The 14,336-nt window shown below is 41.4% G+C and overlaps 1 protein-coding gene across 5 annotated transcripts in view; it reads right to left on the reverse strand.

Annotated features, from left to right (window-relative positions):
- LOC145344156 (dedicator of cytokinesis protein 4-like) overlaps window positions 1-14,336 on the reverse strand; it is a 410,020-nt gene that overhangs the window by 293,298 nt on the left and 102,386 nt on the right. For all 5 annotated transcript variants that reach the window (XM_080191055.1, XM_080191054.1, XM_080191053.1 and 2 more), the window contains exons 4-6: window positions 13,932-13,987; window positions 11,617-11,713; window positions 6,390-6,538 (exon numbers count right to left, since the gene is read on the reverse strand). In XM_080191055.1, coding sequence (XP_080047181.1) covers window positions 6,390-6,538; window positions 11,617-11,713; window positions 13,932-13,987 — 302 coding nt within the window. The remainder of the gene's footprint in view (window positions 1-6,389; window positions 6,539-11,616; window positions 11,714-13,931; window positions 13,988-14,336) is intronic.

Raw genomic sequence — 14,336 nt, forward strand, 5'->3', positions numbered from 1 at the left:
CAAACACATGCTGCACCATTCACACACTCATCTTATAAAACCATGTCAGTGCAACTCTATTTTAGCAGCAGATGGGCAACAGCCATCTTTACCCCAACTATTTGCGTACTAAGCTACTAATCAAGGTGCTCCTGATGTTACATGCTGCTACCACTAGTACTTGTATATATCATCTTTTTATCATTGCAAAACATCCAAAGGTGGCGCACAGTAACCATTATCAATCAAAATGATACAGAGGTAGTCATGTTGCAGCTTTACAAAACTTTGGTTAAGCCGCACTTAGAGTATTGAGTTCAATTCTGGTCACCTCTTCACAGGAAGAAGATGGAGGCTTTGGAGAGGGGACTGAAGAGGTTTACCAGAAAGCTGTCTGGATTAGAGGGTATGAGCTATAAGAAGAGGCTAGACAAATTCGGGTTGTTTTCTCTGGAGTGGCGAAGGCTGAGGGGAGACCTGATAGAAGTTCATAAAATTGTAAGAGATGTAGAGAGGGTTGACAGTCAGAATCTTTTTCCCAAGAGTTGAAATGTCTAAAACTAGGGGACATGCACTTAAGGGGGTAAGTTCAAAGGAGATGTGAGAGGCAAGTTTTTTTTTACACAGAGTGGTAGGTAGCTGGAATATGCTGCAGGGTTGGTGGTGGAGGCAGATATGATAGGGGCATTTCAGAGGCTTTCAGATAAGCACATGACTATGCAAAGAATAGAGGGAATCAGACCAAGGGCAGACAGAGGGGATTAGTTTAATTTGGCATCATGTTCAGCACAACTTTGTGGGCCAAAGGACCTGTTTCTGTGCCGTACTGTTCTATGTGCCACATAAGAAGACAGATGACCAAAAGCTTGGTCCAAGGTGTCTTAGTGAGGAAATAAAGGTAGGGACTCAAGAGTTTAGGTGGATAATTTTAGCACTTAGAACCTCGACAACTGAAGGCATAGTTGTCAATGGTGGAGTAACTGAAATCAGGAATGTTCAAGGGGAACAGAACTAGAGTAGCCTAGCTATCTTGGAAGTGGTGTGGGTCTGAAGGAGATTACGGACATGGAAGGATGAGGCATTGAAAGGATCTGAAAACAAGAATGAGGATTTTAAAATCAAGTTAACTGGGAGCCACAGAAGTGATGGGTGAATCAAACTCGATGGGAGTTAATGACAAGAGCATCCAATAAACTTCAGTTTCTGGAGAGTGCAAGTTGGGAGGCCAGTCAAGCGTATGTTACAATAGTCGAGTCTAGGTGACAAAGGAATGGATGACGGTTTCAGCATCAAATGGGCAGAGACTGGGACCCCACCCTCCTGTTCTTACAGCTGACTAAATTTCCTCTTACAAATGGCAAAACGACATGGCATTGGGCAACCATCAGAATTTGAAAGACTTTCTCCAGGGTGTGGGGCAAGATCTTACCTGATCTAAATCTCTGATTCAAGAGAAAAGAAAATCACATAACCAATCAGACTTCTGTTGAAGGCAGAAGCCTCACTGTCCTTTCTCCTGAGCTCAGTGTAGGTGCTACAGACAGAGTTTAAGGTATAACTATCATGCTCCAGCAGCCAAAATCTAGTGCGCCTCCTCTATTAAAATATTGCTTCCACTGTGGACCAGCATAAGACATTGGCTGCTGCTGGGGTACTATAGCAGCGTGGCCCTTTCAAGGGGAGCATTTGCCATGGGCCACATTATTGGTGAGAACCTGATGGAAGCTGAGCCAACTGCCGGGGGGAAGGGGGTGTTCACGGTACCCCCGATACACGGTACGTACTCTTGCAACTCGGCCAACGTCGTCTACCTAATACACTGCAGGAAAGGATGTCCCGAAGCATGGTACATTGGGGAGACTATGCAGATGCTACAACATCGGATGAATGAACATCACTTGACAATCACCAGGCAAGACTGTTCCCTTCCTGTTGGCGAACACTTCAATGGTCACGGGCATTCGGGTAAGCATTCTCCAAGGCGGCGTTCATGACACACGACAGTGCAGAGTCGCTGAGCAGAGACAGATAGCCAAGTTCTGCACACATGAGGACGGTCTCAACAGGGATCTTGGGTTCATGTCGCACTATCTGTAACCCCTATGACTTGCCTGGGTTTGCTAAACCTCACTTACTTTACTGTCTGGAGACAATACACATCTCTAACTTGGGCTTAATGCTCCTTCCACTCACACTGTTGACCACTTTAAGACTTGAATAGCAGGTTAGGCGTAAAGACTCGCATTCTAATCAGTAATCTGTAAACTGTCTGTGATGTTATATGCTGTCTGAGGCCAGAACTCTCCATTCACCTGACGAAGGGGCAAACCCCAAAAGCTTGCAAGTTTACTATCAAATAAATCAGTTGGACTTAAACCTGGTGTTGTCAGACTTCTTATTGCAGAAAGTAACTCAGAGACTAATTAAGACTGTGGATCAGTTACCTGAAATGCCAATGTAATGTTTTCCCCCTAGCATTGGAACTTCTCTTCCTCCTGCAAAACTAGGACAACCCAATTGAATGCCTTTGCTAAACAATGTGATTGCAACTGTTTTTGGCATTTGGGAGGAAGGATTGGGAGTCTGGACTGAAGGAATCTGGTATTGCAGAAATACAGCAAATGGTTCAGAATGTTTTTTGAACTAGCAACATAAAAGAGCAGCTTGGCTTTACAAGATAGGAAAAAAGACATCTAAAAAAGTCTAATAACTTCAAGAAGGCCTTGCCGTGTGCAAATCATTATATGTCTAAATGCAACACATTAAAAACAATAAGCTAAAGGCAAATGTTGCCTGTGCATGCAATGTACAACATCAAAGAACTACTATTGATTATAATTATCTTCTGATAACAAAACAACTGTGATAAGAAAGCTGATGTCAATTAAGATAAGTGACTACCAAGGAATTTGGGCACTTGGAATTCTGCCTCTTTGTGCCAGAAAGGAAATGGGTATTATATCTTGCGCCGGGAATCTCAATGGACATGAATTGTAGAATAGGAATTACAATTATTATTGCTGAGTGACTGATCAACACCACACAGTCAAAACACACAGCTGACACACAAACAGATTGTGCAATCTGATCCACACCTTGATTTCAAAAGGAAAAATTATGCTCCTTCTGTTTATCTGTAAATCACATACTGCTGTTGAAGCCAGCAATAAACCACAAGTGAATCTGCTGCTAGAAAGTCAACACAAAAGGTTTCACAGACCTCGCTGACAGCCCCTAAATATTTAGTCAGGATATCATAGCTAATTTTGAACACTTACTTACAATAATGCTCAAAAGGCAGTTATTAACTGTAACAATACAGTTGATTAAACACATAAACACTGGAATCAAAGTGGTGTTACAGTCCCCATAGAGACCACTAATCTTTAAAGAGAACTGCCAAGTCCCTGCAATTTACTCCAGTGAAGCCATAACATTCCATGGTTAAATTATTTCACTATACACATGTCAAACAAAGCTAATTGTACGGACTAAACACTTAAGTTACCAATTATATTTGCTATAAACAATGTTTATAATTAAAAAAAAGACTTACACAATTACTTTAAATCAGAAATCCTCAACTGAAACTTCATCTTTTCACTTCCCCGCCACCTCTCCAGAAAGTCTTCGGCTACCTATCAGACTCTTGAAAGTTAACATAAGAACATAAGAAATAGGAGCAGGAGTAGGCCATCTAGCCCTTCGAGCCTGCCCCGCCATTCAATAAGATCATGGCTGATCTGTCGTGGCTCTGTTCCACATTCCCGCCCTCTCCCCATAACCCTTAATCCCCTCGCTTATCAAAAACCCATCAACCCGCGTCTTAAAAATATTCAGCGAGGCAGCCTCCACCACCTCAACGGGCAGAGAATTCCAGAGATTCACCACCCTTTGAGTGAAGAAGTTCCTCCTCAACTCCGTTCTAAACCGCCCCCCCCTTTATCTTGAGGCTGTGCCCCCTAGTCCGACTTTCCTTTCTGAGCGGGAAGAGTCTCTCCACCTCTATCCTATCCATCCCATTCATCATCTTATACGTCTCAATGAGATCTTCCTTCACTTCCTGGGACCAAACCAAGTGCCACAGCTCTCAGGAATTCACTTTGGTTCACAGTTTTACGATTATCCCCTGAAGTACAAGCTTGTCTTGGGATCCTTCCATTTGCATTACCTGAGTGACCCTCTATTACTCCTTAACCACCTTATGATTTACACACTCCAGCTCAAACTAGGGCACTCTTGTTTAGTTACACAACTCTAGAAATATACCTGATTGCTGATAGCTCTTTTACTTCTAATTTCTAGCTTCTTTACAGCTCTTTGCAAACTCCCCAAGTTGAACTGTTTCTGCGAGCAAAAACATAAAAAAAACCCACACAAAAGGGTTGTGCCTTGCAACCAATCTCCATGGACATGTGACATACTTGGGATACTCCAAACATAATTATTGACCTTCAATGCAATTTGTTTGATTCTGTGAAGCACATAACTAATTTATATCTCCAGTGAAGTTAATAGACATCCTCTCCAGACTTCCTGCTCCCACCAAGACATATCCTTGTTTACCAAGGGGCTTTAAGTTTCAAAATCAAACCTTCTGACCATTTGGTTTGCAGGAATAATATGTCTCTAATAAAGTCAGGACAGTGAAGCTCCAGCAAACACTTTCCAATGGTCCAGCTCAACAACTACCTCCATTCCCCCCCATGCTAATTTAATGACTTTCACCCTCCTAATTCTGACCTCCTAAGAACACAGAGAGATCTTTGGTGTTGTTTGACAAATTCTGACCCTCAGAAGTTCAGTTACCTTGCACCTAAGATTGTAATCTCCCCAAAACCAAAGATTAACTCTAAAATATTAATAGAAACAAATGAAACTGGAATATTATTTGAAGTATACATAGCCTTGTCTCAATAATTTGCAATAATGTTCCACCCTTATCTAGTTGATCCATCAATCTCAGCCAGAAGTTTATTTTGATTTGTTGACAGGATGCGAATGTCACTGGCTAGTCCAGCATATATTGCTCATCCTGAATTGTCCTCAAGAAGGTGATGCTGAGCTGCTTCCTGTCTTCTTGAACAGCAATAGTCCAACTGGTGTTAGGGAGGGAGCCCCAGGACCTTGAGCAAGCAGCAGTGAGGGAGCAGCGATATATTTCCAAGTCAGGGTGGTGAGTGGCTTGCAGGGGAACTTCTAGGTGGTGGTGCTCCCATGTCTGCCCTTGTCCTTCTCGATGGCAGAAGTCGAGGCTTTGGAAGGTGTTGTTCAATGAGCCTTGTTGAGTTCCTGCAGCGCATCTTGGAGATAATACAAACTGCTGCTATCGTATATCAGTTCGGTGTGGAGGGGCTGAACATTTAAGGAGATTAATCAATTGGAATTTTCAGGACTGAGATTGATAGAATTTTGACAGCTGAGGTTATCGATAGTTGTGGACCAAACTGCAACTAAATAAATGGGAGGTACAGATTTGTCATAATCTAATATAATGGCTGAAAAGGCACAAGGAGCAGAATAGTTTAATTCTCTTCCTATATAGTTTTGACACCACTTCCAAATGTACAAATTTTCATAGATCATAGAACACAGAATCCCTACAGTGTAGGAGGTGGCCATTTGGCCCATCGAATCTGCAACAACCACAATCCCATCCAGGCCAAGCCCCGTAACCCCACATATTTACTCCTCGAATCCCCCTCACACTAGGGTCAATTTAGCATGGCCAATCTAGCATGGCCAATCAACCTAACCCGCACATCTTTGGACTGTGGGAGGAAACCAGAGCACTCGAAGGAAACTCATGCAGACATGGGGAGAATGTGCAAACTCCATACAGACAGTGACCCAAGGCCGGAATTGAACCCAGGTCCCTGGTGCTGTGATGCAGCAGTGCTAACCACTGTGCCACCCCAGGTCCAGCAACTTCTAAAACAATAATTTAAAAACTGCCCCTTCACTGAGGAAAACACACAAGTTAGAAATGTTAAAAACAGAAAATGCTGGAAATTTTTCAGCAGGTCTGAGAGCCAATGCTACCATTGAGTCTGGATAACTCTTTACCAGAGCTGAAAAAGTGCCTTTTTGAAAACTGACAACATGTGCAAAAACTATGACCACTTATATTACAAAAACTTTTCCCAAACAGGCCAGACTTCCCATCCCATTTTGTTCATTTAAATAATTTTGTTATTTTCTAGTCGTATTGCAACAATCAGATGGACATTTGATTATTCATACAACTGTTGTTCTGTTTTCCTTTAATGCTTTTTGCACAATATCGATGTTAGCATCTTAATTTTTTACGTGATTACATTTTGGTTATTTTTAACTACCGTGGAAAAGAAAATCGTTAAAAAAAACAAGCTACATGTACCAGGGTAACATCATTAGAAGGAAATGCTTACTCATTGCCCCAATCCAGGCGAGCTGTAATGTGTCTTTTTACATCTTTCATCCGGTCGTGTGTTAGATGCCCCACGAGTACTTGCCTACGTAGGTCAAGTAGCTCATTCATCACATGCCAGAGTCGATGGAAGAGATCCCCTTCATTCTTCTGTCAAAGGAAGGGAGAAATAAGACAAAACATTTTGCACACTGCACAAAAATAAAATGTCCCCTGAAGAAATTGGTCAGCACCAACCACAAGGAATTTAGTACAATCCGACACCATGGCTCACACCAAAAAATACAAGGATTTCCAATGGAGGTAATGATCTTAAAAGGGTGAATGCACAAAATTCCAGTGCCAGTTAACTTGTCAGTTCAGCAACACTCTTCCAAATGCCAGCCATTTGGTCAGAGGTTTAAGGCCTAGAAAGATCGTCCACCACTCAAGGTGGGCAGGCAATTAGGTTCATGAAGAAGCTGGTTAAGGGCCACTGAAAGACTGGCAACTGGGGTTTTCCCTAGTCAGTAGGGATCGTATCAAACGACTGGAGGTGGGCACTCAGTGGCAGGCCATGGTGTCAGCAATCCAAACAGGCATCGTTGCCCTCCCTGCCTGGTTAAGGTTATAGCCAAAGGCCACCCTCCAGAGGGACATCCCCCACCTCCAGCAGTGGTGGCCTGACTGCTTTTCAATTATAGGTAGCCGGGAGTACACCTTCTTGCAGCACCCTCACACAGTTAGCTACTTCGTACCGCTGCCAGGTGCTTCTGAGGCTGGAAGACCGCCCCCCGATTGGCCATCCAGCATTGAAAGGCTGCCCGTTATCCTTAACTGAACAGGGGACACAACACTATGCCAACTAAGGGCTCAGTAATGTGAAAATCATAACTTTAGTCAGTTCCCCCCGGAAGGGGAAATTCCTTGGCCTTCTGGCTAAGGTCAGGCATCAGATCAAGCCCAAGATGGGGTGAAAATAAAAGAAACCTGACCCCTGTTTTCTGCCTCAGTGTCAAAAATTCAGCCCCGATGCTTCATCAGAATTAAAATCTAGAAGTTAAGTAAGCTCGTTTGTGGGATTAATGAGGAGGGAATGAACAAACAAGGTAGAAAACAAGAATTAATAACTTCGCTTCAAGTTACAGCGGGAGTTAATGGATTAAGCAATCGGCAAAAGTTTTTGAATGTGGGGGAAATAACTGATGGGGATTTGGTTAAAAAAATCTTTCAAGTAGGCAATGAATAAACATTATAAAAGTAGAAAAAGGAAATCGACTTATTTACCATCTTCCACATCCTCAGCATGCTCAAAGCATTTCACAGGTAATGAATTAACTTTTTGAAATGTTGCTGCCTGTAGCACCAAACGTAGAGGCTGATCTGTCAGAACACAGCTCCACAGTAGGTCTGCTCTTTAGATCTGAACTTATCTTTTCTCTTTTGAGGATGACACACATAGCTCTGCGCTTTGGGATTACATTATAAACTTTCAATAATTCTTTATCCTTCCTGACTTTGTTCGAGAACATATATGGTTTCCTTTTCGACTATCCCAACTCATTCAGAATCCTCCCACTCAAATTTTGCTATTGGCATCATAGTTTTCTCTTCCAGATTTCCATCACTAGCATTATTCATTATCATGCACAATGGACAATGATTTTCAAATTATACCCAACATGATACATGACTGAAGATCGTACCGGAAAGCAGAAGGTGCACTGGGTGCAGGTTTCTCCTATTGCAGGAATTATGCAAACGACTGCAGAATAATTCATTTAATCTTATTTGATAATAATCAAGGTCACTGGAAGTTTACAGCACGTTTCCAATATGCAGTTGGAAAATATGACACCACCCTGCAAAAAAAAAAATCCTGTTCTGCTTCTGGATCCCGTCCTTGTCGTCACCCTGAGCTCCAATCTGCTCCTACTCCAAGGCATTAAATAAGATTGCACTGTGGGTGAGGATTTCTCATCTTACTATCCTATTACCCACAAAGGGCAGCACAGTTCATTGTCCCAGAACAGCAGCACTGTGAGGTGCCAGTTGGGAAGAGTGGGTAGCATGGTGGCACAGTGGTTAGCACTGCTGTCTCACAGCTCCAAGGACCCGGGTTCAATGCTGGCCTTGGGTCACTGTCTGTGTGGCGTTTGCACATTCTCCCCATATCTGCGTGGGTTTCCTCCAGCTGCTCTGGCTTCCTCCCACACTCCAAACGTGCGCAGATTAGGTGGATTGGCCAGGCTAAATTGGCCCTTGGTGTCCAAAGATGTGTAGGTTAGGGGGATAAGCAGGGTAAATACTTGGGGTTGCGGGGAACAGGTCTGGCTGGGGATTGCCCCTTGGTGTCAGGGGATTACATGGGATTACAAGGAAAGGGCCTGGGTGGAACTGCTGTCGGTGCAGACGCGATGAGCCGAATGGCCTCCTTCTGCACTGCAGGGATTCCATAATTCTATGATTCTAGTGACGAGGGGCAAACAGAGGAAAGCTGGCTTAACTGTGAACTGGGGTAGGTGAGGTCAGGAGGAAGAAGAGTGTACCATGAATTGGAGATTGGAAGAGGTGAATGTTCGAATCAACTGGAGGAAGGAAGGAGAGAATAATACATAATGAGATCAGCAGCTGAAAACATACCCACAACGACTCAAACGAAAGGAAATCCCCCTCAATTATTTTGCCACAATCTACTTCAGTTTTTAAACTGGACCCTGGTAAATATTTTGTTTACACTACACGTTTGGCTGTTACTGAACAAGAAAATGACTGGCAGCTCTGGATCAGCATCCTTTAATGAAAACCATGTCAATCCTTTTTGATCAACTGAAATATGCACTAACTGAACTGGTGGCAGATGGTAATGGAGCATTTCTCCTGAGTCCTCCTGACCTGAAATGCCATGTTTCCATGGGGATGTGGGACATGGATTTAAATAAGGATTTTTATTAGCAGGCGGATGTGGTTTCGGAAAATTTCATCTGCTTTTTGTTTTGAAATTCAAACAGAGAGCAGCAGAATACATTTTATTACTCAAAGAACTCCTCCAGTACGATTCTCTGTTAATACAATTGCCACATTCACAGGAAACCCCAAATCACAGCAGCTGTATAAATAATGGGTCTGAATCAATTCAACTATCGGCAATATGCATTTGGATTTTATTTGGCTCACTGTGTGCACCTAAGCTGGAAAGCATCTCCCTAGTAAATAGAGGGTGAAATATTGATCACAACTTCTATTTCAGGTACATTACAGCTTCACAGCGTTCACGCCCTGTACTTTTTCAGTTTACTATCTAGTGCATTAGAAACCCCTTCGTAATGGCATGACAACAGTTTTCTTCTGCATCTTTGAGAGGGCAAGGACCTGGAAAATAACCATCAGCACAGGATGTGATGGCATTGGAATTATCTTTGTTCAGTTTCCCATCCAAATTTTAAATACAATTCCCCTCCCATCCTGAACTCAGTTCCCACGATCCCCAAAACTACACAACATCTCCTGACCATCGGTTAGTGTCCTGAAATGTTTTTCAGTCACAGAATGAAGGAATCCCGACAGTGCAGAAGGCAGCCATTTGGCCCGTCAAGCCTGCACCGACAACAAGCCCACCCAGATCCTATCCTCGTAACTCCACATATTTACCCTGCTAATCCCTCTGACACTAAAGGGTAATTTAGCATGGCCAATCCACCTAACCTGCACACCTTTGGAGTGTGGGAGGAAATGGGAGCATCCAAAGGAAACCCAGGCAGACATGGGGAGAACATACAAACTGCATACGGACAGTCACCCAGGATTGGAATTGAACTCGGGTCCCTGGTGCTGAGAGGCAACAGTGTTAACTGTTGTGCCATCCACTTAACACAATTGGAAACAACAAGAATAAAAATGGAAGTCTTGCTCTGCCTATCTGGACCTAATGAGGAGAAAGATTACGGATGTAATGGTCTACTTTAGTAACTGAACAATATAAAATTGATACCGGTTAACAGTGCGAAAAGGCATGAGACACAATGGAGGATTAGGTTATTCATCAATCTTATCCTTGAAACTGATACTTTGTATTTCAGCTGCTTATTACAGACACACTGCTACTTTAATCTACTTCACTGTACTGACTTTAGTTGTCACACCTTGAAAAAGGTCAAGAAGAAGCACGACATGACGTATTTCACATTGCCTCAAATGAGAGTTAAGCCTATCCCTCGAAATCAGCCAGGGATTGGCCCTGCCACCGATGAAGTACATTGCTGCTATAACCACCTCAAAAAGATTGAGCCGATTTAAATTGGACACATATCGAGCTTTGATTATTTTCTGACAACTGCTGAAGTGTATTTTACAGTTGCGTTCAACACTCCGACAGTGAAATATACAGCACATTTTCCTCACAAACTTGACAACAAAACCTCAAACTATCAGAAAACTGAACAGGAAGTAAGAAGGTTTTATTTTAGAGACCAGAACTTCCTGTCAACTGTGGTGTACGTGGATTAGACTGTCTTTTATGTCTGAAATAATTCAGACGGCTCATATGGTACCAACTAGTATTGAGCTAATTATTAGAATTCAGAAAGGAAAAGCACCACACAAAATTCCTTCAGAAGAATTTCTGTACCCTGGAAAATATTTTTAATTAAATAGCCTTCTCCAAGATTCAAGTTATCCAAGTAAAAACAAAACCAAAGCAGCCAGTTAAATACAAGGCTGTGAAATACGTCGATCACAAAAAAATTGAAAGTTTATGCATGGATGCAATCAAAAGCATTTGTACTTCCAACCTACTCACCCACTAGCAGTTGAAGAAAAGATTTCATATTAAACTCACACCATTGCCACTTCAGCTGTCAGACTTAACACAGGGTGTCTTGCCTGGCTCTTCAAACAGTAGACAAGTGTCAAAAATGTTCACATGTGAGGGGAATAGGAATGTGCAAAGACTCATTAGGTCCAATCTATTTTTAAATGTGAACATGGCTCCTGGATGTACTGCTCACCCAAGCTGATTATTTCTGTGCGCAAATAATGACAGAATTGCAGTAAATTCCTCTGGTCCCATAGGTTATTGCTTTGAACTGAGCATCTACAATTATGACCAAGAGATGACAATATGTGGCTGCTCTGATTTCAAGAAGTCATAGAAAATTTACAGAATTGGAGGAGAACATTTAACCCACGCAAGCATATTTCACGATAGACAGATTTGTTTGTTTTCAAAGTAGAAGGAAGAAAACCATTACCACATAAAGCTGTTTCCACATAATTCCCCATTCTCGTAAAGTTCCTGTCATTTCGGTAATGACAGTGTCTTCTGTCGGAATGATTGTTTCAAATTGCCTGTGGTTACAAGAAGAATACATCATCCATGAGCTGACTGTCGTATGTTTGAAATATGTCATAAAAGCGGTGGGCCTTTTCACTTTGAATTTATGCATTTAAGTCCTTTAAAATTAGAGGATAATTTAAAATTCTACCTTGTTAACTTCACAAGGTGAAAAATTTCTTCGTTGACCAAAAACAAGTCAACAGAAAACGTTACAGTTCATCAAGTTTTACGAGTAGATCATAAGCATTCTGCATATATCTGCATGCTTAACAGATTCTTGAAAGATACAGTCAATAAAAGATGACAGTATTTATCTCAAATTGTTCAAACCACAGGTGCACCAAGTGAAATGGCCCTGCAGTAACTACAGCGACCCATTCAGGAATAAACAGTGTAAAGAAATGGTATATAATTCCTTCCTTCTATTCTTTGCTTATGATGAGGACTCAACTTTAAATAGGTTCAATTTATATTTTGAGTCCCAGAAAATATGCTTTTTTCCCAGTTTTATGAGTAGTTTATGTATCAGCAACGCAGCAAATTTGCTCAATATTTTTGGACTTTTTAAAATTTTCCAATTTATTGGATAAATATGTACAACATAGCCAATTATCTATCTGCCCTTCAACAGACAACCAAGTTGTTGGACGTCTACATTCAAAACCCATTTTCACGCAAAGTCATACGTACATCAACAAATACACTTACACGCAACTGAAACAATACCATGGGGCCAAAAGCAGGAGCTCTTCAGATGCACCTGCAGTTTAAGTATGCAATTTTGTGATGAAATAAAGATTAATGTGGAAATAATTAAGTCAAGGTAATGACCTTTCCTTTTAAGTGGAGTTTAGTCTGGAAGACCTTGCCTTTTAAGTGGAGTCTAGGCTGGGACATTGATGTCAGAAAAGGGGGAAGGGGTGGAAAATGGTGGGTGGGGACACTTTAAAGCTGGCATTTCTTTGTTGACAACCTGTTAAAACATGAGAAGCCATTTGCCAGTCTGCTAACTGGGAGCAGGGTCCAATTGCGTGTCCAGGTGTGAAACATGATCCAGAGCCTTAATTTTATTTTTTAAAGTTTTTTTTTCTCTCTCTTTTGGAAGGGCAATGAAAGGGTTATGGGACATTAGAATACAGAGGGGACGTTTCTGCATTTGGAGGAATGCCTCTCTCACTCCCAGACAAGTCAATCGTTAATCCATTTTACAAATCCAAAAATCTGGCAGATGGCGGAGATGGTCCAGTCACCCACTGGGAGCACACTGAAACAAGATGATTGCCCTCAACCTCATACTTCAGCAATAGCATTCATTGGCTTGTGCGTCTCAGCACTAATAACAAGATGTGGAGCCTTGAATTATCAATGGTCCTAAAATTAACTTTAGGAAGATCAATAAGAACACCACCAATGGAAAGCAGCCTCAAGATTCATAAACCTAATTAAAGCTAATCACTACCTATGATGGTAAGCTACTATAAATATTCGGGTTTTATCACAGAAACATTAGATCTAATGACAATTTCTCTGTTCACTAAAAGTAACTGGAAGTTAAAGGATTAAGGTCAAAAGTTGTTTCTTTATTTATACTTGGGCTTCAATGGAACACAATCCAGCACAAATTGGGGATTGCATAACCAGTTATCATTTAGGTTATGCTTCATCTATTAAGCTATTGTGTAACAAGTAGCTAAAATAAAAGTGACAACAGATCGGTCAAGAAAGATTTGGAGGCACAAAGAGTATATAAAGGTTCCTACATATACATGAGTATGGGTGGGGAGGGATTGGGTCAGTAGGATTAATTGTTGAGTCCCAGATACTCAAGATTGTAAAAGGAAATCATTGTTAGCAACACTTACTGTATTCAAATTTAGAAAGGAAAACACAAAGAAGAGTTATTTGTTCTCATTATATTCTTTTGTAAACCCTACACATGTAAATGATACACAAAAAAAAATTTCAGGATTTAAAGCCATCCAATCACTCAATGTTATTTATGAAAGCCTTCAGTAGGCAGCTCATTTGATCACCACTGGAGAACAATTATAGATTATGAAGGATATTTTGATCTGCCATGTCCAAGAATTATTTCTGTGTGGGGATCTGGGTACTACGATATGGTAATTACTGTAGCAATTCAGTACAATAACTGTGTAAATCATAACATAATTCCTAACCTCAAATGGAAAACTGTCTTCTCTATCACAGTTTAGTCACTCAACTTACCCTTTGTTTTTGACATTTGCATTTTTCAAGTGAACATAGGTAGCTGGAAAAATTCCCTGCAAGAATAAAAATAAACGTTTTTGAACTAGCTTTGTTACTTCCAAAACACACAATTCATTATTCAGAAACAGTTACAAAAAAATAGACTTGCGACAATTTGTTATTTTTGGATAGACCATTTGTTAATATTTGAGGTACAACGGTCAAATCAATTTTCTGCTCAACCCTAAAGCCTGTTGTGAATTTGACTTAGAAACATAGAAAATAGGAGCAGGAGTAGACCTTCAGGTCCCTCAATCCTGCTCCGCCATTCAACATGGTCCTGCCTAATTCTCTCCCCATACCCCTGGACAACTTCTATTTCCTTCTTAACTATATTCAGACATGGCCTCCACAGCCGTTTGT

This window comes from Carcharhinus amblyrhynchos, chromosome 6 (genome assembly GCF_965287045.1).
Source record: "Carcharhinus amblyrhynchos chromosome 6, sCarAmb.v2.hapA, whole genome shotgun sequence".
NCBI classification, from domain to species: domain Eukaryota; kingdom Metazoa; phylum Chordata; class Chondrichthyes; order Carcharhiniformes; family Carcharhinidae; genus Carcharhinus; species Carcharhinus amblyrhynchos.